General features: G+C 39.8%; 3 protein-coding genes across 3 annotated transcripts; all 3 read left to right on the top strand.

The window, feature by feature from the left end:
• The first annotated feature begins 824 nt into the window (after positions 1 to 824).
• On the top strand, positions 825 to 12,050 carry cwc15 (CWC15 spliceosome associated protein homolog). The gene is made up of 7 exons (XM_032576040.1): positions 825 to 940; positions 1,334 to 1,475; positions 10,171 to 10,283; positions 10,396 to 10,499; positions 11,027 to 11,137; positions 11,272 to 11,399; positions 11,487 to 12,050. The coding sequence occupies exons 2-7, from the start codon at positions 1,345 to 1,347 to the stop codon at positions 11,614 to 11,616; spliced, it is 717 nt and encodes a 238-aa protein (XP_032431931.1). The 5' UTR covers positions 825 to 940; positions 1,334 to 1,344; the 3' UTR covers positions 11,617 to 12,050.
• Positions 12,051 to 12,314: 264 nt separating this feature from the next.
• mtmr2 (myotubularin related protein 2) lies at positions 12,315 to 19,572 on the top strand. The gene is made up of 16 exons (XM_032576037.1): positions 12,315 to 12,564; positions 13,677 to 13,779; positions 13,866 to 13,889; positions 14,080 to 14,146; positions 14,281 to 14,375; positions 14,456 to 14,560; positions 14,689 to 14,793; positions 14,871 to 14,954; positions 15,034 to 15,183; positions 15,260 to 15,448; positions 15,882 to 16,067; positions 16,153 to 16,359; positions 16,465 to 16,557; positions 16,645 to 16,758; positions 17,820 to 17,996; positions 18,080 to 19,572. Exons 1-16 carry the CDS (start codon positions 12,488 to 12,490, stop codon positions 18,242 to 18,244), a joined length of 1,941 nt encoding a protein of 646 aa, XP_032431928.1. The 5' UTR covers positions 12,315 to 12,487; the 3' UTR covers positions 18,245 to 19,572.
• Positions 19,573 to 20,282: 710 nt separating this feature from the next.
• fam76b (family with sequence similarity 76 member B) lies at positions 20,283 to 26,092 on the top strand. The gene is made up of 10 exons (XM_032576038.1): positions 20,283 to 20,801; positions 21,718 to 21,782; positions 21,874 to 21,928; positions 22,110 to 22,265; positions 22,356 to 22,543; positions 23,294 to 23,344; positions 23,441 to 23,518; positions 23,631 to 23,766; positions 23,884 to 23,985; positions 24,975 to 26,092. Exons 1-10 carry the CDS (start codon positions 20,715 to 20,717, stop codon positions 25,062 to 25,064), a joined length of 1,008 nt encoding a protein of 335 aa, XP_032431929.1. The 5' UTR covers positions 20,283 to 20,714; the 3' UTR covers positions 25,065 to 26,092.
• The last annotated feature ends 498 nt before the right edge of the window (positions 26,093 to 26,590 follow it).

The raw sequence follows: 26,590 nt of genomic DNA, 5'->3' as shown, positions 1-26,590 counted from the left end.
ATTAGTTAGAAACTTTTGAAGTGGGAAAAAAGTAAACCCTAATAAGTAAAGAAAGTTTTTTGGTTTTTTTTAAAAAGACGTACTACAAAGGCAGTGGAAAAAAGAGAAAACAACAATTGAAGAGTTATATTGCATTTCAGATTCCCACATAGCAATTTAATTATAAATTGAAAAGTTCTACAGCTTTCCTTTTTGAAGAATAATTTTGGGTTAATAGAGATATAAATCTTACTATGTGCCTAAAAAACTACATTGCTAGTTTACAGGGTAATGGTTACAGTATCCATAATATTTGTATGAATCACAGGTTTTATTTAAACGCTTCAAAATTTCAGTTCTTTCATCAAAGAAAAAATTCATTTCTTCTCAAAATAAGTGACAGCTTTTGTGCAGCACGTTTTATGTTTTTGTAATTTATACATCTAAGAATTAAAATGCAATAGTTTTCTAATTTTGATCTAGAAAGACTTGCTTTCTGGCGTAATGATTATGTCCTAGTATTCAAGTAAGTTTTGGTTCTTTAGGCAGGATGTTTAAAAAAAAAATTTTGTTTTTGTGCCAGACGAACATTTGCATACGAACAATAAAAACATTTTGGCTGTAAATGACAACACAGGTTGAAGGGTTTATACATTTTCTGCTCTTTCCTGCCCTCTACCGTCTCTTCCATAACACTGCAAGTTTTTCTAAAGCCAACACATTAGAGTAGACAAGCGGGTCGTTTTTATCTGTTGACACCCGTTTAATATTTTACAAATAAAATTGTTTGGAAATACAAATATATTCCACAAAGTTATGATGATACTATTTTGTACCAAGATCAAAATATATATTTTGTCCGAGTTCCATAAACGCATCTTTTCCTTTTTTTTGATGTTTATTCCGGAAATGACGCCACACGGATTCGAGAAGCTGTCTTTTGTCGTGTGCTAGCAGCCTGGTAAGTATTGAGCCTCTGGAAAAACCTACTTATAACCACGTATCTGATATAGAGAGTAACAATTTACACAGCTTACTATTTAAAAGAATATTATACTTTCACTCAATTTGAGCGGAACATTTATGATACACAGTTGACGAGACAAGCGCGTTGAACCAAGTTAGCCTGTATTTAGCATTTCTAGCTAATATGCAAACTTTGTCTTTAAAGTCTGTTGATAATTTAGTAGGATTGTCTAATTACAGTTAGATTAAGCCCAACAAACAATGCAGATTTTTTTTTGTTTGTTGCGTTGAATATTCTAACGATGATGTGAAATACTTTAAGACAAAACTAATAACTTGTTTTCCCACCATATGTATTATTTAATGTGTTACGTTTGAATAAAACAAGAGCCGTCCAAGATGACTACAGCTGCAAGACCCACATTTGAGCCTGCGAGAGGAGGCCGGGGGAAAGGAGAGGGAGATCTGAGTGCTCTTTCCAAGCAGTATTCCAGCCGAGATCTTCCAGGTCATACAAAGATCAAGTACAGGTCTGTAGATCGAATATAAGGGCTAATTCAAATTTTCATGAGAGTAGATTTTATGGTTTTTCAAAGGAGATTGAGAAAATAAGTGGTTTTATATGAAAGAGAATTAATAAACATTTCAAATGATGCAAAGATCATAAGTGTGTGTTTAAAAAAACATAGTAATTGTTGAAAATAAAAGCTTAAATGTTACTGGCACCAGACCTAGGGGAATCTGAGCCAGTATCAAGCGGTGCAAAGGCACAGGAATCCTTTGCACCCAATTTCTGTGGATCACAGAGGAAGCGAGTTGAAACAATGTTACTCTGGCAGAGCTCGTTTATTCTGAGCCGCGCATTTTCAATTAAACAAACACAACCACAATACAATTCAAATGCAGTCAACAACATCCGGAGTTTCCACAAAGAAATAAAATAAAATAAAATAAAATAAAATCCTCAAATAAAATAACATAATAGCAAAAGAAATTAAGAAAATCTAATCCTAAATTAACATAACCCAACTGAACAAAACATTCCATCTACAACACACAGTAAACTGACACACCAACGTTTGTCAGTTACAACTGTTTTTTTTAACGTTTGTCAGTTGTAACCGTTACAGCGGCCACAAAAGAGATCAAGCCCACCACAAATAAATACACTGTTATAAGAAACAAAAATATTATAATGCTACCCAAACAATACTGACCGATCAAGTGATATAAATAAATTTAAAAATCCCCAAGGCTCCAACAACAAAAAGCAAGCTACACGCCGACACAGATCAACGGCAATACAAAACTTTGCAATTATACATGTAAGTTATACAATAGACTCCGAAATTAATCTTTATATATGTACAGATCATTTTACATGGCTTATGAGAGTGGCCTTCTATCTTACCTGTGGATCACAGAGGAAGCGAGTTGAAACAATGTTACTCTGGCAGAGCTCGTTTATTCTGAGCCGCGCATGCCCAGAGCCAGGAAACTCGTTCTCCTCGCTAGACCCACAGCGGCGCGAGAGCGCCCCCACTGGCAAGAAGACACACGCACACAACAAACACATCTACACACACAGGAAAAAAACAAAGACAAAAGACAAGACCAACTCCGATAGAAAAATAGGGGGTGTATTTTCTATTTAGTTATTGATTTTTTTTAACCTTTTTTTCTCAACCCACTACACTCTCCCCCGTTTTAAAAGATGTCTCCAGACATCCGGAATAGAACTAACAAATATAACCATGAAAAGTCAGGTTTGTCGCTTGAAATGTCTATCATTTGTCAAAGTGTCACTGTCCTAAAATGTCCATATTGGCATACAGTCAGATGTAGCAGGGTAAGACAGTATGGGGCAAGGAAGACATGCAATCATCAGGTTTACTCCAGGTTGCAATGGGTGATAGGATGGTTGACCCAGATGGTCATATGTGAAGACCTCTCTAGGTTTTACAGCTCTGGCTGACCTCCTTACTGGCAGCACTTCTTCTGGTGTGTGCATGCCAGATTCAGAACTATCCCCTTGTTCCTCCAACCCTCCATTTTCCACCACATTCTGCATTAATTGTTCTCCATATAGTTCTTCAGTTAGTGGTGCCACTGGAGGTACAAATTCTTGTACCACCAACTGTGTTGAACTTTGATGTGGCATTTCAGCATTCTGTCCTAAATGTCCTGCAGGCTGGAACTCTGAAGCTCCTGCTCTGAGATTACGGTGGATATTTGGCTGAGGAACATAAACAGGAATAGTTCTGAGGACATAGTTGTACTCTTCTTCCTCGTCAGAATTTTCATATTTCTGCTCGACTGTCAGATTGTCATTATTCTGGCATTCAGTCTGTCTTCGTGTTTGGTTTGAGGATTTAATCTGTTCATCTTGATCAAAGGGCAATTCATTAACAGGTAGCAGTAGATTCCGATGCAAAACACGGAATGTTTTGTTTCCAGTTTCTGGTTGTACACGGTAGATGGGCCCATCACCGATCCTGTCAACAACTCGATGAATATTTTTCTCCCAATAAGCACGGAGTTTTCCTGGACCACCTCTCTCAGATAGATTTCTTACAAGAACCCGATCTCCTAGTTGTAATGCAACCCCTTTAGCATGGCGATCATAATATTGTTTCCCTTTTTCAGAGGATTTCGCACTGTTCTCTGAAGCAATTTTGTATGCCTCCTGCATCCGTGAAGCCCATTTTTGTGCATACTCATGTCTAGAATGTTGCTTCTCTTCAGATTTTAAATCAAAAAGCAAATCAATTGGCAAACGGGGATCTCTGCCATACAGAAGAAAGAAAGGTGAGTAACCTGTTGACTCGTGTTTAGTACAATTGTATGCATGAACTATGTGTGGCAGGTGGTCTTTCCACTCAGATTTTTTTTTTTCATGCAGGGTGCGAAGCATCTGAAGAAGAGTTCGGTTTAGACGCTCGACTGGGTTCCCCTGGGGATGATATGGAGTTGTTCGAGAATGGGTTATTCCTGCTAGTTGTTGGAGTCGGTGGAACAGATTATTCTCAAACTCTTTTCCCTGGTCATGATGTAACTTTTCAGGGTAGCCAAAGCGGGGAATAAAGTCATAAAAAATCTTCTCCGCTGCCGTTTTGCCTGATTTGTTCTTAGTTGCATAGGCTTGTGCAAAGCGAGTAAAATGATCAACCAGTACCAGAATGTACTCATAACCACCTCTGCTTGGTTCAAGGTGCAAATAATCTACAGAAATGAGCTCAAAAGGACTGGTGGTTGTTATTGAACCCATTGGTGCTTTCTGGAGCTGGTTTGGTTGTTTCTGCTTGACACAACTGCACTGACGAATGACATAATCTTCAATGTCATTTTGCATAAAAGGCCAATAAAACCTCTCTCTGGCAAGCTGGATGACTTTGTCAGCACCAACATGCCCCATATCATCATGTAGCGTTTTTAACACAGTTTGCTTCAGTTTACTGGGTAAAACTAGCTGTTTTCTGTGTTCTGTCTGTCTGTACAACACTTCCCTGTCCAATGTTAGTCTTTTCCACTCATTTACAAGCCTGCGTGTCTCTCGACCCATCTGACTCTTATCTTTACTGTTTGGCTTCCACCCTTTCATTTTCAGATTTATCACCTCACAGATGACAGAATCTTCCCTCTGTGCCGCACTAATATTATCTGGGGTAATAACTGGGGTGCCTTCAATGTTTGTGTCGTCATCAATGTGGTGCAAATTTAATGCAGCCACCCATGGTACATCACCATCTCTCATAGCTTTGTCCCCCTGCCAGGTTGCAGAGACCACCTCTGGGGGCATGACTTCTGTATATTCACTCAGATGATTCTCTAGAGGGACTGGGTAACGTGAGAGGGTGTCAGCATCAGCGTTAGTTTTTCCAGGTCTATACTTTATGGTGAAATGAAAGTCAGCTAGCTCCCCAACCCAGCGATGTCCAGTGGCATTTAACTTAGCTGTGCTCAGGACATAAGTAAGGGGATTGTTATCAGTGTACACAGTGAAGGTGGGTGCATAGTACAGATAATCCCTAAATTTATCACAAATAGCCCACTTTAAAGCCAAAAATTCTAGCTTGCCGGAATGAAGATGGTAATTTTTCTCAGCAGGTGTGAGTGTTCTGGACCCATATGCGATAACACGGAGCTTGTTTTCCTGTTGCTGATAAAGTACTGCTCCCAGACCTTCATTTGATGCATCAGTGTGGAGGACAAAGGGTACATTAAAATCTGGGTAGGCCAATATGGGTGGACTTGTTAGCATGTCAACAAGCTGGGACACTACATTGCTGTGTGTTGTTGTCCACTTTACTGGGGTTTTGGATGGTAACTGGCCACCATTCTTAGACTTCGACCGGATTTCCGAACTAGCTGAGTCGGGTTTCTGATTACACTCTCTGGAGCTTTCTATGAGTTTGAACAGTGGTTTAGCTACCCTGGAAAAGTCCTGAATGAAAGTGCGGTAATAGCCTAGGAAACCTAGAAGGGCCCTAACCTCTCCCACGTTTTTTGGTTCTCTGTCTTTAAGTTGTCTCACCGCCTCAAGATCTTGTGGGTCAATCTGAACACCTTCACCAGTCACTAATCGGCCAACATATCTGACCTGACGTTTAAAAAACTCACATTTTTTTGGTCGCAGTTTGACACCGTGCTCTCGCAGGCGGCGAAGCACAAGCCTCAAATCATCAATGTGATCCTGGAAAGTTCTGGAAAAACAAAGCACATCATCCAAATATGGAGAGCAGCACTCATCCCTCAGACCATCGAGGATCCCTTCCATGCATCTTTGGAAAGCAGCTGGTGCATTAGTAAGGCCAAATGGGAGGCGGACCCACTCATACAAGCCCCAAGGTGTGCTGAATGCAGTCATGTGTCTTGAACTCCCATCAACAAAGCCTTGATGATATGCACTGCCTTGGTCAAGTAGTGAAAACCACGAGTAACCCCCCAGATTGTCCAACAAATCTTGGATACGTGGAAGTGGGTGGCGGTCAGCAATAGTTCTTTGGTTCAGTTTCCTAAAATCAATACAAAGTCGTAAACTCTGGTCTTTCTTTCTGACGCAGACGACAGGGGACGAATATGGTGAGGTGGATTTCCTAATCCAATCATGGTCGAGAAGATTTTGTACATATTCTTTCACCTCCTTATATAAGGGTTTAGGAATTGCATTATAGGACATCTGGACAGGTGTTTCATCCTTAAGGTGAATTTTCAACTGCAAATTTGGAATGCAGCCAATGTCAGAGTCATGCTGAGCAAAGACTTCCGACTCCTCATACAACATATCCCTGACTAATTTCTGTTCATTCTTCCCCAAGTGAGACAAATCAACAGGAGGATGCCACCTCAGACACGTCTCATCTTGTGTCTCACTGGTTTCTGGTACTAACTGTACTGTGCATGAGGTTAAAGGAAGATGAGGGGTTGTCCATGAATCATTTTGGTTGTACTGAACTGGATTCACTTCTATGACCTCCTCTAAATTTCCTATAATTGTTCTCTTACCAAGGTAGATGTCACGTTTAGTGGGGTTTTGAATGGGGATTTTAACAACCGCTGTTAATCCACTGAGAACCTCAACAAGAGCTGGGAAAAGCTCTAGACCTTCAGGGCAATTATTCTCAACACTAGGCTGGAATAGCATTGAACCACCTCTTGGCCGTTCCCTAACTTTGCACTCCACTTCACAAATATGTCCTGCTGGGATGATCACACCTTTATTACCAGTCCTCACACTGCAATGGGTAGCCTCATCAGAGGTTGAAATCTGGAGGGCAGAAACCAAAGCCTCGACTGCTCTGTCAGTAACACTTAGAGTCTCTTTAAGTAAGGCAGTAATATCAGCTCCATTTCTTTCTTCTGTGTGGCTTTTAATAATCTCTGCAATTACATTACTGCCTAACAGAGGACAGTTAAGGCGGTCCTGACTAATTAATATTGGTACCTGTATGGTAACATGGCCATGGTTCACACTACAGATCTGAAGTTCAACATCAACCCAACCATCAAATGGGACATTGGTGCCATTTGCTGCTGCAATTTCTAAGTTCTTGTTAGAAATAAGGGACTCTAGAGGCTGAATCTGAACACCAGGAAGAGCTCTCTCTATCCATTCTTTCCCTATCATAGTTACTTGTGCTCCTGAGTCGAGCAGCATTTCAAGCGGCACCCCATTGATGGCACATGACACCATACATCTTTTACCAATGAGCTGTGCAAGATGTTTTCTTTGTGGAGGTTGACAGGTTTCATGAGGTTTGACAGGATGGGTGGTTTTAGAGTTGTGGAATGACTTTGGGGCCTCCTTTGTCATCCTGGTCACTGGTCGCCCCTCTTCAGTGACCTTTCTGCGTTTCCCGACATCTTTCTTTGCAGACAACCAACAGCACGATGGCCAGCTTGGCCACAGCTGAAACAATGAGGGCAGTTAACTCGGCCTTGCTCTACACAGTTGCTACATCTGCCTCTGGTGTCAGCTGGAGCTGCTGGGAGGTGATTTTTAGGTGGACAGGGAGGGTCAGACACGACCTTGTCATTAGTTTTCACAACCTGGGACAACTGTCTAGTTAAAGAAGACACCTGCGCAGTCAGCTCTTTAATTGCAGCACGATTAGCTTGCAATTCAATGTCAACTTTGTCCTGCTTTGAGTCAATATTTTCAAGTTGAACTGCACCTACAGTCACAGGCCGAGTCTTTGATGCTAACCCAAAACGTCTCAGTCTCTCTGCCTCTTCACTTGTAGACTTTGTGATCTGTTCTAACAGGAAGTCATCACTAACCTGCAAGTCACCGAGGAGAGGTTTAAGGTCATGCCTGACGTAACAGTTTTTTTCATTCAATCCTTGGTAGAGTGTGTGCAAAAATGTACCCTGTATCAATTTCTTATCATAGCTGAAATCTGCACCAGGTTGCTCTGACTCAAAAAGGACACGCTGTTTCAGTCCCATTATTCTGTACAGAAATTGCTGTGCACTTTCTTTCTCTTGTTGCCTTGCATTACTCAAATCTTGAAAAAGCTCAGTACTATTTTTATCTCTGATATGTGAGCGTAGGAACCTCTTAAGCTCATCGATGTTTAAATCACATTTGTTAGATAACATTTCTTTGAATGTACCTGGCTTCATTATCTTGAAGATTGTGCGGATTATTTCTGTCTCAGTAAAACCTTCCTGTAACCCTTCATCTATTTGTTTGCATAGATTACTGTATGACACATCAGAACCAAAATCAGAGATTTGTCCACCATAAAGCTTAAACTCTCTGCGTGGAAATAAAGCTGCAACATCATTTAACCTCAACATCTTGTCTCCTACGCTGGAAGAGGGGTTCCTCTTACCAACTTCACTTGCTGTCGGTGGTATGTCAGCAGTGGAGCCTCCTGCTGTCTGTGTTGGCTGGAGGGGAATGTCTGTTTCTGGAGTAGCTGTCTGCAGGCCTGAATCGATGAGGTCCAGCTGAAGAGAGGCAGGACCACCAGTCCGACCAGCTGACACATTATCAGTTCTTGAAAGTGTGGTTGGGTCATCTCCAGTTGCACCGATATCAACGACGAGCAGGTTACTAACCAGTTCATCCAAAAGGAGGAGCTGAGCCATGCCTTCATCCTCTGACGCTTTCAGTTTCTCACTTTTAACAAAGTCGACAATCCAATCATACAGTTCTGGTTCACTTAAATCGTGAACATGAATGGCACTTTCATCGTCAATCGAGGTCACGACTGTCTGCAGCTGCTGTGTACTCAATGTGCAAAGTTTTTTTTGTATCTTGAATATGAGTGCTCGCCGTGGATTGATGGTAGCCATGCTGACGTTTCACCGATTGCCTTAGCTCTCTGGATGACACACTCAATGCAGCCTTCCCTGAAGCCTCAGGAACCGTCTCTCGTCGTCTCCACACCAACCTCTCCTGGCAAGAAACTCGGGATCCCGGACGAGCCCCCAATTGTTACTGGCACCAGACCTAGGGGAATCTGAGCCAGTATCAAGCGGTGCAAAGGCACAGGAATCCTTTGCACCCAATTTCTGTGGATCACAGAGGAAGCGAGTTGAAACAATGTTACTCTGGCAGAGCTCGTTTATTCTGAGCCGCGCATTTTCAATTAAACAAACACAACCACAATACAATTCAAATGCAGTCAACAACATCCGGAGTTTCCACAAAGAAATAAAATAAAATAAAATAAAATAAAATCCTCAAATAAAATAACATAATAGCAAAAGAAATTAAGAAAATCTAATCCTAAATTAACATAACCCAACTGAACAAAACATTCCATCTACAACACACAGTAAACTGACACACCAACGTTTGTCAGTTACAACTGTTTTTTTTAACGTTTGTCAGTTGTAACCGTTACAGCGGCCACAAAAGAGATCAAGCCCACCACAAATAAATACACTGTTATAAGAAACAAAAATATTATAATGCTACCCAAACAATACTGACCGATCAAGTGATATAAATAAATTTAAAAATCCCCAAGGCTCCAACAACAAAAAGCAAGCTACACGCCGACACAGATCAACGGCAATACAAAACTTTGCAATTATACATGTAAGTTATACAATAGACTCCGAAATTAATCTTTATATATGTACAGATCATTTTACATGGCTTATGAGAGTGGCCTTCTATCTTACCTGTGGATCACAGAGGAAGCGAGTTGAAACAATGTTACTCTGGCAGAGCTCGTTTATTCTGAGCCGCGCATGCCCAGAGCCAGGAAACTCGTTCTCCTCGCTAGACCCACAGCGGCGCGAGAGCGCCCCCACTGGCAAGAAGACACACGCACACAACAAACACGTCTACACACACAGGAAAAAAACAAAGACAAAAGACAAGACCAACTCCGATAGAAAAATAGGGGGTGTATTTTCTATTTAGTTATTGATTTTTTTTAACCTTTTTTTCTCAACCCACTACATAAACAAGCATGCTTTGTTGAATGTTGGGATTTGTTGATGGCTTAATTGGCTTGCTTGAATTTAATTGAAGCAAGTCTGACTGGTAGAGCTCTGGATTCATCACTCAATCTACCTCCCAACCTACTCCCTCGATCATGACAGCTAGAGCAAAATCCTCAGGGATAATGAGCTAATATTTGCTTTCTCTGTTGGGTGTTCATTTGGACGAGATTACAGTAAAGAGACTGTTTTGCCTCGTCATAAGTTATTTTTAGGTGGTTTTTTTCTTTTGTCCTACAATAAATACTGTCTGGTGCTCAGGCAACCCACCCAGGATGCCCCCGAGGAGGTGCGTGCGCGTGACTTCCGCAGGGAGCTGGAGGAGAGGGAACGTGTCGTTTCCCGTGACAAGACCAGAGAGAGGGGACCCAGAGGTTTTTGTTTTAAAAATAGAATAATATTCTTAGGCTATATTTCTGACACAGTCCCTAGTTATTCAATTGTTTTTTACGTACGGGATCAGTTATTAGTATTTGTTTTTTCCAGAACACACCACATCCTCATCGTCATCCTCTTCATCATCTTCAAAGAGGCCCAGACTGGATCAAATCCCAGCAGCAAACCTTGATGCTGATGACCCTCTGACTGACGTAGGTTCGGACTCACGGTGGTCAATATGGACATAAAAGTTTATATTGATGTTTTGTTGTATTTATCCAGTAAAATTGATTATAAATCATATTTAGAAATCTACTATATTGCTTTTTGATAATATATCGAGTGCATGTCAATCTAGTTAAAGCTGCTCTCCTAAAACAAAAGTTCACTAAAGATAACTTACTGATTATTAAATAGTCTACGTCAGGACATTGCTCATGCAATTGTGTCAGTAAACAGCACAACATAACTGCATTAAATCATGGTTTTGAAGGTATTGTTACTTTTTGTACTACTTGTGTAATCACCCATTGAAAATATAGGGGAAAAAAACAATTCTTGTTGTTTTTGGGGTTTGCAGTTTATTGGTTTCACAACAAATCAAAATTCTTCTGACAATAAACGAAGTTCACTTGAACAATTAATGGTGTGATATTCGTGAACCTTATTTCTAACTTCATTCGTCCTCTTTAAAACTCTGATTGAACTCCCCATCTCATTCTCTCTTCATCCTTCTAAGGATGATGAAGATGAAGACTCTGAGGAAGACAGTGACGATGATGACACTGCTGCCCTCCTGGCTGAACTGGACAAGATCAAGAAAGAGCGAGCCGAGGAGCAGGAACGCAAAGTAACAACTAAACACTCGTGTTTCTGCTTATTGGATTGAAATGGATGTACAGTTATTAAATGTTAGAAAGGAGCTGAATGATGTCTCTTTGGGCTTAGTTCCTTTATTTATTTATTTTTTGTTTTCCACTTCAGGAGCGAGAGCAGAAGGCAGAAGAAGAGAGGATTCGAATGGAAAATATCTTGAGTGGCAATCCCCTGATTAATTTGGCCGGCCAGCAGCAACAGAACCAAGCTCAAAATACATTTAGAGTCAAAAGGAGGTAAATTTCTCAGACAGAAAACCTTTGTGAGTGTGTGTGTGTGTTGTTTATCACCACCAGTAACCTTCTCATGTATCATCTCTTTAGGTGGGACGATGATGTTGTGTTTAAAAATTGTGCCAAAGGAGTGGATGAGGCACGGAAAGAGAAACGCTTCGTCAACGATACGCTGCGCTCAGAGTTCCACAAGAAGTTTATGGAAAAATATGTAAAGTAAAGGACTTGCTCTGTGCTTTATTGGATCATTTTTATCATTTTTGGTCTACAACCCTCAAATGGTAGACAGCGTCTGCTGCCATTGAAATTCATTAGACTTTGCAGAGTAAACAGGTAAATGGCTGTATATAAATGAGTTGCATCCTCTGTTTAAATTTTGTGAAAACATTTTGAAATGTGATTTAACATTTATTTCTGTGGTTTATTTTTTATTTCAATAAACAATGACTTGGCTCACAGTATTTTTTCCCATGAAATGTCTCTTCAAATATAGTTATCAGTGAATGTCAAACAGAAGTTAAATTTAAAATCTTTCCCATAGAAAATAATTTTATATGTCTTCTTATGGTAAAATATTTGCTAGTAATGCATTGTGTCCCTTGGTAAAAATTGATACACTTTGGGCATCTGAATAAAGAGAGATTAATTGAAATACATGCCACACTTTTCAAATTTTAATTTGTAAAAGAAATATTTCATGACCTATCACCATTAAACTACCTAAAGAAAAGTTGTAATGTGGCAACTTCACCATATTATTTATAAAAAAAGTCTGGTACAAACTCTCAATGAGTGTCCTTAACCTTTTATTAATAGTTGCATGTAATAAAAATAATTTTTGTAATAATCTCAAGTATCCCATGGGCTGCTAATATCTCAGATAACCGACAGAGGGCGCCATCCTTCACAATGTCCTGTTTGTGACAGGGATTGGGAGGCTTCTGGGGGAAAAATGGCAGCTTCCTTTTGTTTGTGAGGATTTGCAATGCGGGGAGTGAGCATTTAAAGGCGGTGTTCAGCGGAAACCCCGGTCTACATCACGTTTTCGGAGCTCGTCCTACCTTTTACTTACATTTTTGAAGCAGGAGAAGATGGAGAAGAGCGGTAGCGTCGATAGTTTGGGCTCGAAACCCTCTTCCCGACAGCCAAGTGTTGATTCATTGTCCAGGTAGCTAAACCCTTCATATCTTATTGCTTTTAAATGTGGGTAAAAGTCTGAAAATTGACGCACTAATGAATACAGGGGCTTCTTAAACGTATTTAATGTTTTCGTCCTCCAGTGTCATAGGTGTAATTTTAGTAGTGAGTGTTTAAACTCCAATAATTAAGAACGCCTCCTAAATTGTCACAAGACGATCACAGATGTCATTAAAATAGGACAAGAGCTTGGCTTGCATGTATTAGGTTTTCTTATTGTTTCTGAGTTCAGTTGTTTGTCTGACATAAAAGCTCATGGACGCAATAAAACCTATGCAAAACATTCCATTTAAAATCCAAAGTGTGTGCAAGACAGACATGGGCGTTGTGCATTCTGTTATACATCAATCTCAGACCCGCCTGCTTTTCTATTTAGTTCAGTTTTGTGTATTCAGATACATAAAGTTCTAAATTATCCTAATTATAATCCAATACTTTCCAGAGTTGCAGTCTCGATAATTCAAATCGAGACTGTAAAAGTCCCAGCAAATTTCACCCAGTTGCTGGCTTTGCAGCGATTCCTCATCCTGAACAAGCATGTGGTGACAGTGGAAAGGAGCCTCTTGTTTTTATCAAGAAAAAACCTCCAGCAAAACCAGGCTTAGTTTGAGAATTTATGAGAACCACAGAACCTGTTAGATGCAGGAAAAGTTGACTTGCTAGATAGAAATGGGCATTTATTGTATTATCTCAGAACATTTCTTCCTGTCATGATAAGAATATTGATTTGTAGTGACATTGATAAATTCACAATAACAGCATTGCACAGCCATACAGTTAAATATTTTTAATAACTTTTATTATAATCACAATAGATAACACCAAATATCATGATCAGGAAAGCAATCCAAAAATATTAATTGAAGTTCATGGTTATATGACAATAGTTGATAGACTTGTATGTGTATAGAAGCTTTTAACTTTTTTTTTACTATGGATCTATAGTAACAAGATGAATCTGATGCAAAAGGGGTTTTAGCTGCAGAAGGCTGGTTGCATTCATATAGCAACATAAATCTAAGTTAAAGGAAGAAAGATTAAATCATTTTCTTTATCTTCTGTCTTTGTTTTATTTGTTCTCAGCACTTCCACCTCTCGCTCCGACCGCTCTGCCCAGGCCAAACCTCCATCTGTTTTGTCCTCCGACTCTGTGTCGACGTCTGCGGAGTTTTCTCCTGAGCTCCGGGTTAGTTGCCTGCGTTCAGCTCATTGATATTCTGCAGCTTGATAAAAATAAGTTTTCATAACTCTCCTCATTTATGCATCCCCCAGGTGAAGCCTAAAGCCACTGCCAAGGTAATGCTATTGCATAAGTTTCTGAGCCAAAATCAGCAACTTTTCAAAACTCTGAGTGGAACTTGTAATGTTAACGTTGTATTAGTTCTCCATGATTTATTTGGGTATTTGAACATTTTTCTATAAATCTGTGAATATTAAAGTCATATTTGAGATGGAATGACTGCTTTGCATGTTGGATGTTTTGTAGAAGGCACATAGAGACTCAGATAAAGAAGAACCACAGTTACTTCCGAATGAAACTGTGCAAGATATGGGTAATTTATTTCCTTTTTTGCTTGGGACTTAAAGGGCTAGCACTGGAAGTAAACTAATATTTTCAAATTACTGAAAAGAAAAAATTATTGAATAATTGAGCTTGATCTTGTTTTTGTTGGGGTTTTTTCAATAGCATATGACATTACCTACTTCTGTCCTTTCACTGGAGCGCTGAGGGGAACAGTGATGGTCACCAACTACAGGCTTTTCTTTAAGTCCATGGACAAGGTGCGTGCGGACCATGGTAAAGATGAAAACGCTGTTAGTAGTTTGAAGAATTATTTTGTTAATTTGTTGCTCATATCTAGGATCCGGCGTTTATGCTGGATTTACCTCTCGGAGTTGTAAGTCGAGTGGAAAAAATTGGAAATGCTTCGAACCGTGTTGACTCGTCATATGGAGTAGTTTGCAAGGTGAATACCTGGCGTTGTTTCATACGTAGATACAACCGGTTGGTTCATCACATGTCACTTATTAAAAACCTACATTTCTACTGTTGCTAATTTTTTGCCATGGTGACAGACTATTTGCTATTTTGCAGGACATGCGCATTCTGCGATTTTCACACAAACAGGTGGATGACACTCTCAAGAAGTCGATTTTTGAAGTTCTGATGAAATTTGCATTTCCTGTTTCCAACGGACTGGTGAGTCGCTCTCCAGCTCACTGCTGCTGTCGCATTAACGCTGCACAACTGCTTCATTTCTCCTCCTCACTACACAGCAAATCTTTGCCTTTGAATACGGGCAAGTTTTTCCTGAAAACGGATGGAAGGTGTATGATCCAATATCGGAGTATAAAAGACAGGTAATTCCAGGAGCGCGAAGCTTTAATGTTTTTCTTAATCTTATTAGGAGCATTCTTACAGATGTTTTTTTATTCTCAGGGCATACCCAATGAAAGCTGGAGGATAACGAAGGTAAATGACCACTTTGAGCTCTGCGATACATACCCATCCACTCTTGTGGTTCCGGTCAACATACCAGACGAAGACCTGAAGAGAGTGGCAGCTTTTAGAGCAAAAGGCAGGATACCTGTGAGTAATCCAACCCAAACATCCATGACTTTGTCTCGTCGACGGTGCTGATGTTTTCCTGACCTTCATGCGGCAGGTGCTGTCATGGATCCACCCAGAGAGCCAGGCCACAGTGACGCGCTGCAGCCAGCCGATGGTCGGAGTGAATGGCAAGCGCAGCAAAGAGGATGAGAAATACCTGCAGGCGATCATGGATGCTAATGCTCAGTCCCATAAGCTTTTCATTTTTGATGCCAGACCGAGCGTCAACGCCGCTGCCAACAAGGTCGATATTATAAATCTTTAAAAAGCAGTTTTTACTTGAATTTTATAGATGGATAAAATTAGAGCTGCTAGAATTTGTTGACACCATTGAGCAAAACTTATTACAAAAATGGCAGCATGAATTTAGAGGTACGACTATTTTTATATTGAGAAACAGTCATTTCTCAGCACCTAAGCAGGTCAAAAGTGATTTCATGCACTCTTTCATTAGCAGAAAAGATTATGCAGACATACATGAAACTCCTGTGTGAAAAGTCTTAAAATAATTGTTTTATTGTGGTTTCATTTCTACAATGAAAACTGAAAATCTCACTTTTTAATGTGACAAAATATATTCTTTTGCTATTTTTACTATGCACAAGGATTCTGTTTTTAATGATGCTTGAATTGAATATTAAGCTAGGAAACAATTATTTCTCTCTTCCTTTCTGCAGATGAAAGGCGGTGGATATGAAAGTGAGGACGCATATCAGAACGCTGAGCTCGTGTTCTTGGACATCCACAACATCCACGTCATGCGGGAGTCGCTGCGCAAAATCAAAGATTTAGTTTACCCCAATATCGAGGACTCCCATTGGCTGTCCAACCTGGAGTCCACTCACTGGCTCGAACACATCAAGGTGGGCAGGATTAATTATGAAAGCAAGCCACCCACCAACATTTCTTAGCTACTTTGTGTTTATTTTTCTGCTGGTGTGTTTTCAGCTGATTCTGGCCGGAGCGCTGAGGATCGCAGACAAGGTGGAGTCTGGGAAAACGTCCGTGGTGGTGCACTGCAGCGACGGCTGGGACAGGACCGCCCAGCTCACCTCTCTGTCCCTGCTCATGCTGGACGGTTACTACAGAACCATCCGCGGCTTCGAAGTGCTGCTCGAGAAAGAGTGGCTGAGTTTTGGACATCGCTTCCAGCTGGTAAACTGAAACGTTTTTATCCCTTTAAAAAAAATATATATATATATATTTGTATGTTGTAATTTAAAATTAAATAAGCAACTTTCCTCATCGTGGGTCTGTCAGCGTATTGGTCACGGCGATAAAAACCACAACGATGCAGACCGTTCCCCTGTCTTTATCCAGTTCATTGACTGTGTGTGGCAGTTGACTCGACAGGTAAGTAAAGGACAACCAGGCGATTCATTTCTGTGTGGAGAAAATGAATCTTGAAAGATAATATGTATCCGTTTTTTATTATTGAAGTTTCCTGCAGCTTTTGAGTTTAATGAATACTTCCTGGTAACAATCCTGGACCATCTCTACAGCTGCCTGTTTGGGACATTCCTGTGTAACAGTGAACAGCAAAGGTTGAAGGAAGTAAGGGCTCTTTTGATTCTGCAATTAGTCATTTTTTCCACTATAAGTTGCTGTCACACTCGTCACATATATTGTGAAATCTAAAAGCACGTTTCACATTTTGTGAAACATCAAATCCTGTTGCATTTGTGTGTGTTGCTCTATATTTGTATGGTGAATGTTTTTGGGGGTGAATAGTGTAAAATGTACAGATTGTATTGCATTAGGACAGAGTAAGGCAATTTTTCTTTTCTTTTTTTCTCTATGCTTCTTGTGTGGGATGAAAGTTTAATGCTTTTCGCAAAATTAAAACCTCCAAGTTGTAAAAAATGTTTTAGCTGAAATCAGTGTACACACGTTTAGAGTTCACCTCGTCAACATTCTAAACTAAATTTAGTCTCCACTTTATGCGCATCATTCCCTAATTAGCATGTTAATTATTATCACTTAGTATTTACCACCTGGCCTTTGCCACTGATTTTACATCTTTTTAATCCTCTTTCGCTTTGATTACTCACTTAAACTGTAATTTAATGTGGCTTAAGTCTCTATAAAAGGGATCCTAATTACATATTTTCCTGCCTTAGTTGTCACAAATTATGATGAGTGACATTTTTAACTGGAAAATGGTCAATTAAACCTCCATCGGTAATTGCATCCATTGTTAAAGCTCATTGATATAGGTGGCCTTCTCAAATTATATTATGGTTCTGTTTGAGCCTGTGTTTTACTTTACAATGGTCAAAGAAAAAAGTTTTTAGTTGACTTTAAAGTGATTTATATTATATGTACATGCAACCTGTCCAAAACCTACACACTTAAACACACAGCAGGCACTAAGCTCTTGTTTTTGAGGGGTGAGGTAGCTACTTTTTTAATTCAAAATGATCAGTGTTTAGTTCGGACTTGTCATGTAAATAAAACAGATTTATTAAGTTGGAAGCTTTCAGCAGTTTCACGTATATTTTCATAGAATCATAACGCGGATTCACAATAGTGACAGAATAATTTAAACAAATCATAAAAACAGTCAAGATGATGCAAAAACATTAATGCAGTTGTTTTTTCTTCTTAATTTAAAGGAGATTCCCAAGAGGACGGTCTCGGTGTGGTCCTACATTAACAGCCAGCTAGAGGAGTTCACCAATCCAATGTATGTAAACTACTCAAACCAGGTGCTGTTCCCCGTTGTCAGCTTGCGCCACCTGGAACTTTGGTCTGGCTACTACATCCGCTGGAACCCTCGCATGAAACCGCAGGTACATCATAAATTCTTCTGTTAGTTGGTTTTTAAGTGCTCCAAAGCTGAAAATGTAGGCTTCTTTGTTCCGTGTTCGACAAGGAACCTATTCACCAGCGCCACAAGGAGCTGCTGGCGAAGCGAGCCGAGCTTCAGAAGAGAGTGAACGAGCTACAGAGGGAGGTGACGAACCGCTCTGCTTCATCGTCTTCGGAGAGGGCGGGCTCACCCACACGCTCCATCACTCCCGTGCAAACCTTTGTTTGACACTCAATGTCTTTGTGAAAGCAGTGTTTTTATGCCTGGGAGAACATTGGAAAACCTAGGAATCAGTGTCACAACTGGATCCAAGAAGAGCCCGTGTGTCGATCCGCCTCTTTAGGGGACGAATACACTACCACCTTAAGTTTGAACACGCAAAGATGTGTGACTATTCAGGTAGAGTGTGTTTATGTTGGAGATGTCTGAGATCACTGGACTGCAGCCATATATAAAATAATAGTCTTGTGAGGTAGGAAGGCATGTAAAAAAATAAATAAAGAAGGACTTTAATGCCTGTTGACCCACCCACAATCAGTGTTAGTTTTTACACTAGTTACCATTTGGGTTATGTTTTTTTATGCCTCATAGGAACACTCACTCCACTACTTCATGTTCATTTCGAAGCACAGCAGCACAATTTGTGGACAACATAGTGCTGCAAAAAAACAAAACAAAAAAACCCCAACAGTCTTTGAGTTTGTACATATTTGTTTCAACCGATAACTAAAAAGAAATGATGCTGACATTTTTAACACTTGCTTTGTCTTCATAAATCAATACTGTTAGACTGTTGCGACCAAATATCTGTTTTAATTTGAGAAGGGATACTATGTATAACATTCCTTTTACTGAGCAATTCAACTTTTGTAAGTTTAAGTTCTCTAAGAAGCTAACATTATTTATTATCCTGTAGTATGGACTTGTTATGAACTGTAAGCATCCTCTTTCTCTTAGTCTCATAATTTTTTGGGGGTGATATCAGTTAGTTGTAAAGGATATGCAATTATTTGGGTTTGTTTTGGTTATTAAATGTAATGTAATGTAATAATTAGAATCTGTGCCTTTCATATAAATAATCAAGAGTAAAAACTCAAATGTGCACAATGATGATAAAAACACTCACATGAAACACTAATCAGCCTCATGATGTTTTCCTCATATGTAAACTGTTGAAATGTTTGGTAACTTCCCTAATAGCACTAGCAGTAATGATCTCTAGTTTATAAAAAGTGCCTTTCATGGTAAAAATAAACAAGAAAGGTTGACTCTATTGGTGGGAACTCTTACATTGTTATGTTTCTGCATTGTAGCTTTTAAATATCCAATACCCACTAACAAACTAATTGTTCTTAGATTATTATTCCACTACATCTTTCTCTGTGTTCATCTCTGTCACTGATAATGCATTACTGTTTCTTTAAAATGTAGAACTATTAGTCATAAACTTCCACACCATTCCTTATACTGTGCTCACTACCTTTATTCATCTATTTCCTGCATTGTCAAGTGTACTGTCAGATGTCAAACCATATTAAACTATTTAATAAAAGTGACACTGTGGAGTCATTTTTAATGTTTATTGATTATGAGTGGATAATTTCGTATTCTGTCACTTTAGATTGACACAGAATTAAATTGGTAGTTGTGCCATACTGTTTATGCATGTGTTTTGATTTTCTGAAGATTAATTAAACGGTGACCATTGAGATAGGCAAAGGTTGGGATATTGTAAGCTTTACACCAAATTTCTCCCTGATCTGTCTGCAGTGTTACTTGGTTTTCATGACGCTGTTTAATCACTAATGCTCTCTCACAAAACTCTTGAGGCCTTTACAGAAGAGCATTGGGTTTTATTTAGGGGTATTAAATTTGTCTGAACACCACACTTTTCAGAATTTTGTTGGTCTGTCCCATAAAATCGCAAAGAAATACATTGAAGTCTATGGTTGTAACTTGCCAGGATTCCCTTGATTGGATAACTTCAGATTGAGGTTAAATTGAAATTTGTTCATGATATCCACCGGAACTTCAGTGTTATCACTTTGTTGCTTGCAAAATGGCTTCCAATCACATAAACACCCTAAAGCATTTAAAAAATATTCAAGCCAACTTGCAGTTCATTCTTTTAAGTGTATGCGATATCGAAAAGTGAACATTTGTGCGGGCCCCTGATTGGCTGAGCTCATTTCAAACTGTAAATCCCGCGGACGGATGTTGTGTCGCGATAGGTTTCCTTCCTTCTTCGTGAGCTGTCGGCCTCTTCCGGTTACATGACACAAAAAAGAGACACGGAAAACACAAGGAAAATACATTCCTCGGCGAGAGCAGCGGAAACTTGAACCCCGCGGAGTTCATTGTTGATGAGGATTAATTCCGAGGCGACGCCATTAAAAGCCAAGGAGAAGCCATCGGCGGCGGGACGACGCAGCGAGAGAGCCCGGAGATCAGGACTTTATTGTTCTTCGCCGCTCGCTCGCTCCCTCCAGCTGAGCTATTTTTGTATTTGCCCTGCGCTACGTAGCCGAGCGGGCTAACGTCGGATGCCAACGCGGTGTGTTTTTTCCCCCCAACTCTCAGTTGAGCAACAGCGAGCGGCTCTGACGGTAGAAACAGCGCGGCTAATCCGTTCGGTTCGCAGCTGGACCTCGGTGCTCCTCCTCGGCTAGGTCGGACGACTGCTCAGGTTGGGGCGAGAATGGCAACGTCGGCTCTGTACGCCTGCACGAAGTGTAACCAGCGGTACCCCTTCGAGGAGCTGTCGCAGGGCCAGCAGCTTTGCAAGGTTGGAGAGCATGAGAGGGAGGACGACCCAAACAATCACGACCTTAGGAGTGTAGCTGTGTGCGGGTGTTTGGTTATGGCCACCTTGGAGAGATTTAGCAAGGGCTCAGATTATGTAACAACTTGGAAAACATCCACATGAACGTAATGTTCCTTTTATTGTAGAGTTATATCGGTGTTACCACACCCTGACCTGCTAAAACATTTGCTATACGGGTCACTTAGTGTACATATTTTTCAGACGTGTTGCTCCTGTGGTGCTGCTTGTATGGTGAGAATTAAAGGCCGTTTAAGTCACATTTAAGCCTTTATATAATTTCCACATGCCCTTAATTAGCTTCTACAAATTAATTTGTTTCAGATTTTTCTTAAATGTCCCTCAATCTCCTCTGGATTAACAGCTCTTAAAGTTTTTAACTGGATTAAGTCATTAATTGCCTGCCATATTGTCTTTATAAAGTTGAAGGATACCAACTTAAAACAAGTAAACAATTTCTCCTGTTATAATGAGTCACAAAAGGAAAAAGGGAGGGGAAATGAACTGTGTATACAGATAAAATATTGGCATTCCCGGTAAAGATGTTAAATAAAATAAAACTTTAGAATGATGTTTTATTGTGCATTAGCAGAATCTCACTTTTAAAATAGTTAAATTAAAAACTCATTGCCTGCTTGCAATTCTCTAAAATGGGAAAAACAAGAGAGCATGTCATTCAACTAAAGTCGACTTGTTGATCTGGATTAATAAATAAGAAAATAGATGCAGTAAAGAATCTATGAGGCATTCTCCATCAGATTGGAAACATAAATGCATCTCAACATAAAAAATCTGAATTTTAAGGCTTTTTACACATTTTTATACCAAGTGTGCCAATAACTGGAGGCTCCTGTACTTAATTTTTTTTTTTCTTTTGCAGGAGTGTCGTATTGCACACCCAATAGTGAAGTGTACATACTGCAGATCTGAGTTTCAGCAGGAGAGGTGAGAAGGGCTCCACTATTTTCTATTACCTCTTATTTGGGATGTTTTTATTTTTTTTTTGTGGAATCAAACCCCGTTTGTTCCTCTACAGTAAAACAAATACAATTTGCAAGAAATGTGCCCAGAACGTCAAACAGTTCGGAACGGTGAGTAGTAGAATCTTCCAAATCTGTTTTAATGCAAAGTTGACCTGAGCTTGCGTTATATTCTCGCACTAGTGCTCCAAACCGTCAGTCTTTTAAAATAGACCTCGCATATTGAAATTACTTGCGACTGTTTCGTGTCCATATCCTGTTTTCAAAAGTTTTTCTTCATCTGTTTTTGCAGCCCAAACCCTGCCAGTACTGTAACATCATTGCAGCTTTCATCGGGACAAAATGCCAGCGGTGTACTAACTCGGAGAAGAAATATGGACCCCCACAGACCTGCGAACAGTGCAAGCAGCAGTGCGCTTTCGACCGCAAGGAGGAAGGCAGAAGAAAGGTGAAAACTAGAGCGATGTCCAGTCTGAGTTTGCGGCACGTACGTTACGGGCGGAGTCTCACCACCTACTCTCTCTTGCTTGTGCTACAGGTGGACGGCAAGCTGCTGTGCTGGCTCTGCACTCTGTCCTACCGCCGCGTCCTGCAGAAGACTAAAGAACAGAGGAAAGGCTTCAGCTCCTCCAACTCCTCATCCCTGAATGAGAAAGACCACCACTCCAGATCGCATCACCATCATCATCACCACCACCAGCACAGACACAGCAGCTCCCACCACAAGTATGTCTGCCACAGGTTGTCACTTCTAGTCAGTAGAGATTCACCAATCTGAACTTTGTGTCCAGTTCTCGTAAATGTTTTTACCTGCAAGATTTCGATTGTGTGCGATTCTGATTTCTCCCCAAGAATGGAAACATAGGAAAAAATAAGAATAGCATTAAAAAAAGCATTTTCTGGTCTTTCTTCAGTAATTATCAAGACCAGAGTCGATGTTGCGCCACTTGTTTGAGAGAGTGTGGACTTGAGAACAGATCTACCAGTATTTTAAAATAAACACGATGAATACACAAATGACAAAACACAATGAGACAAAAACAAAACTATAAGGCCAGTAATTCATATTATGTTAGCGATTAGCTTGGCTAGCCTTAAAATCTCTGTGTGTATTTGCTAGAGAATGTAGATCTTTACCTTAACTATGATGCATTTCCAAAATCGGCATGTTTTCATGGCAGATGTTGAAAACTTCAAATGAAAAAGTAGAGCAACTTTGCTGTAGAGACGTCCTGTTATCTGCTTTACATTTTTATCTTTTACTTCACTTTCAACCTGAATTAATGGCAGAAAGTTTTTCTTTTAAATAATTTTTTACATATCTGTGCTTCACTTTAAGACATCTCACCAGTACTGAAAATGGCTAACTTTCAGCCATCGTCAGTATTCTTGTCTGAAAATCATTCTTTTACTATAGTTGGAGTAAAAAGTTTATACCATGAAGTGCAGTTTGCTAAGTTTACCCATCTTTCACAGACTGAGTGGGAGCTTGAGTCCTGAGCAGGAGCCTGGACTGTGGAAGCAGAGGTACAGCAACTTCAAGTTTGTTAAGTTGCACAACAGCGATTAAAATTATGTTTAAATATTCACAGTTCAGTTTTCCTCTTTGCTTTGCTTTTGCAGCCATAAATCGTCTTCAATCCAGAAGGAGACTCCAAAGAAGAAACCAAAACTGGAGCTGAAGCCATCCAATGGGGACAGGTAGCCCCGGCGTTTCATTTAAGCTCAACTTTATAGCTGCATTATATTTGTCCCACATGTTCAGGAGCTTTTTTTTTTTCTTCATTATTTGTTTGCTTGTTCATCCCAACAGTAGTTCAATCACCCAGTCCATGGACTCTGGTGGAACAGACAACTTCATTCTTATCAGCCAGCTGAAAGAGGAAGTTATGTCACTAAAGAGGCTTCTTCAGCAGAGGGATCAGACCATTCTGGAGAAGGATCGAAAGGTGAGTCGTCTTCCATAGATGAACTCCAGCACTAATTATTCAGTCAAAGCTCTGAGTTTCTGCTCTTTTTTCTTTTTTTTTAATCTGCTAATTAAATGTTGCATTTTTTCCCTGTAGCTCACAGAGCTTAAAGCAGACTTTCAGTACCAGGAGTCAAATATGAGAGTTAAGATGAACCAAATGGAGAAATCACACAAAGAGGCCATGGAGCAACAGCAGGTGGGGTAGTTGGTGTACGACCGTGCTCTGAAATGGTTTGATCTTAAGCTGTTGTTTTGGTTATTTTTAGCGTATCCTAGCTAGGTTTTGGGAAGCTTCAATATTATACATGCTTCAAGAAAACTTGGAACATGGTTTTTAGGAACTGAACTCAGATCTCAGTACAGTTATCAACTTGCTGTTGTACATGATTTTTAAGCTTTGCATCTCAAATCCACATGTGCAACAAAGGGGTTCGCATTTTCAACATTGTGTTGCCCTTTATGCTCACACTTTGCCAATTGTCTAAGGTTTTTTTTTTTTGTCATTTTATCATAGAATATAGGCATTAACAGTTCAAAAGTTCAACGATACTTTATTAGTTTTTATAAAGAAACTTTTTTTTTCTTGTGAGGGAGTGATGTTTACACCAAATCAGACTTGGAGGGGAGGAAGAGGTGAAGAAATGTAGTTTGAAATCCTTCTCATTTTGATATCAAAAGGATAATATAAATCTTATTACTGTCACTAACTATTACATGGCATTATTTAATACAACCTGAAAATTCAAATGTTGTTAGGGTTGGACGCAGTGATCAGGTTTTAATTTTCCATTAAAACTTTACCAGACAAAACGCAAAAAAAGTTTAGCTTCTTGATGGAGGTAGAATTAAATTCAGCAAAACACTAAGGAAGTAGAAAATTATCCGGATTCCCAAACTTTGACAGATTTATGGAAATGAAATGGAATGGAAAAATAGCCTATAGTTGTTACTACTTTATTTGTGTCTTTATCAGCACCGACTTGTATATGTGTTGCGATACATTGTTAAATTATTGTTGACAGTATGTGGTTACATCTTTTATGAATACATTGAGGAAACCAATTATCAGTTTGTTCTTATAATTGAATTTGCACATCATATCTTAGAAATGGCCATTATGTTTGGTTATTGAGAATTGGAGAGAAATATATCCACTCTGATTTCACTGTTTGTGTCTTTCCACAGTCCAAGAACAGGGAGCTGATGAAACAAGTGGCTGCCCTCTCAAAGGGCAAAAAGTTTGACCGGACTGGAAGCTCACTGCTGTTGCCCTAACAATAGGCCGGTCAGCGGCTAACGACGAAGAGTGGCTTCATTCTCGTAACACTGTGAGAGTCTCCCTCCTGTGTTTCCTCATTGCCATCTACTTTGATTGCTTCCGACGATGCTGAAGCCAGAAGCCATGCTGTAAAAGGAAACCAGCTGTTACATTCAAGAAACCATCCTCTAAAAAGCAGCGTATTTTAGGTGTGTCGTGGCAAAATTGCCTCGAGGGCTTTGACTTTAGATGGCGTGGAGGATGAAGCCCTTGTTTCTAACACTGCCGGGCCAAAACAAAACAAGCTTGGTGTGCTAATGTGGAGAGCATTCTGGTGACTCTTGATTTTATGGATGTCATGCATTTATTTATTCAGCTGTATTTCTTAGCGGGTTTTTTTTATTATTATTTCCTCACAGCATACTGGGACAATAGCCCACATTCTGGGGGTTTCTTCAATAGCAATCATCAGTTATATTTTTCTAAGTGGATGCAAGATGAGCTCTCATTAACAGAAATTATGTGAAACTTTACAATGTATGCAAATGCAGACTGGGTTACCGTCAAACAGCAGAGAAATCCCTGGACCGACTAAGAAAAACAACCAGTGAGCACTCTGAATGGCTGTGTGAGGCCTTTTGGCCTCCCATTTTCTCACTGTGTGACAGCTGTAGTGCTTTACTGGTCCTCTGTACTGGAACGGTTGTACACTGCATGATTTTACTGCCAGAGACCAGAATGATGTTGTGGCGAGACTTCTTTCTCCTCCTCCTTTTAATTACGTTTTTTTTTTTAAGGATAACTTTTAAATGTATTTCTGGGCTCAGCCATTGTATTTAAACCATTGCTTCTATCTGTTTTAGTGAGTACATTATGTGTATAGTATGGCCAGTTGAAATACACTTGTCTGTAGAAAATGCTTTTTAAAGGAACACACCTATCACCCTACATTACTGGGTTGGTTTCATACTGTGGCGTTGAGGATCACTTTTGTACTTTTTTTCAAAACTCAAGTGTTTAAAACTATTAAACTGGCTAAACTGTTGCTGTGTGCTTGTTTTCTTGACCATTAGCTAGCTAACTTCATATTAGCTGTCTAACTTCATAGCTAATATGAAGCTATCCAATGACAGTTGGATATATAACAGTCGTTTTTTTAATGATTTGTACAACTATACCTGGCATTTCAAACGATTTAGAGGTGTACAGATATTTGCACCACTAAAATGTGTGTAAAACAAATTGGGTTGAAGGATTTTTGGTGACATTACTCAAAACCTCTAGAAACTCTTTGTTAACCATGCTTCACGTACGACATGACAAATATGTGATATCATTTGGGAAGGAGACGTGTTCCGTCACCCAGAGATGAACATCTCTGTCACTGAGATAGTCCTCCACCGACACGGGCTGTAAGGCCACTCAGAGAGGCAGAAGCCATTTCTCGAAAATCAACGTAAGACTGATTGCAGAAGATTAAAATTTGGCCACAATTGGACAATGTCTCCAGGAAAACCATCAACTTAGTTGCAAAGTGGCATGA

This window comes from Xiphophorus hellerii, chromosome 11, assembly GCF_003331165.1.
Source record: "Xiphophorus hellerii strain 12219 chromosome 11, Xiphophorus_hellerii-4.1, whole genome shotgun sequence".
In the NCBI taxonomy this organism is placed as follows: domain Eukaryota; kingdom Metazoa; phylum Chordata; class Actinopteri; order Cyprinodontiformes; family Poeciliidae; genus Xiphophorus; species Xiphophorus hellerii.
This window is presented reverse-complemented; position numbering and strand designations above follow the sequence as displayed.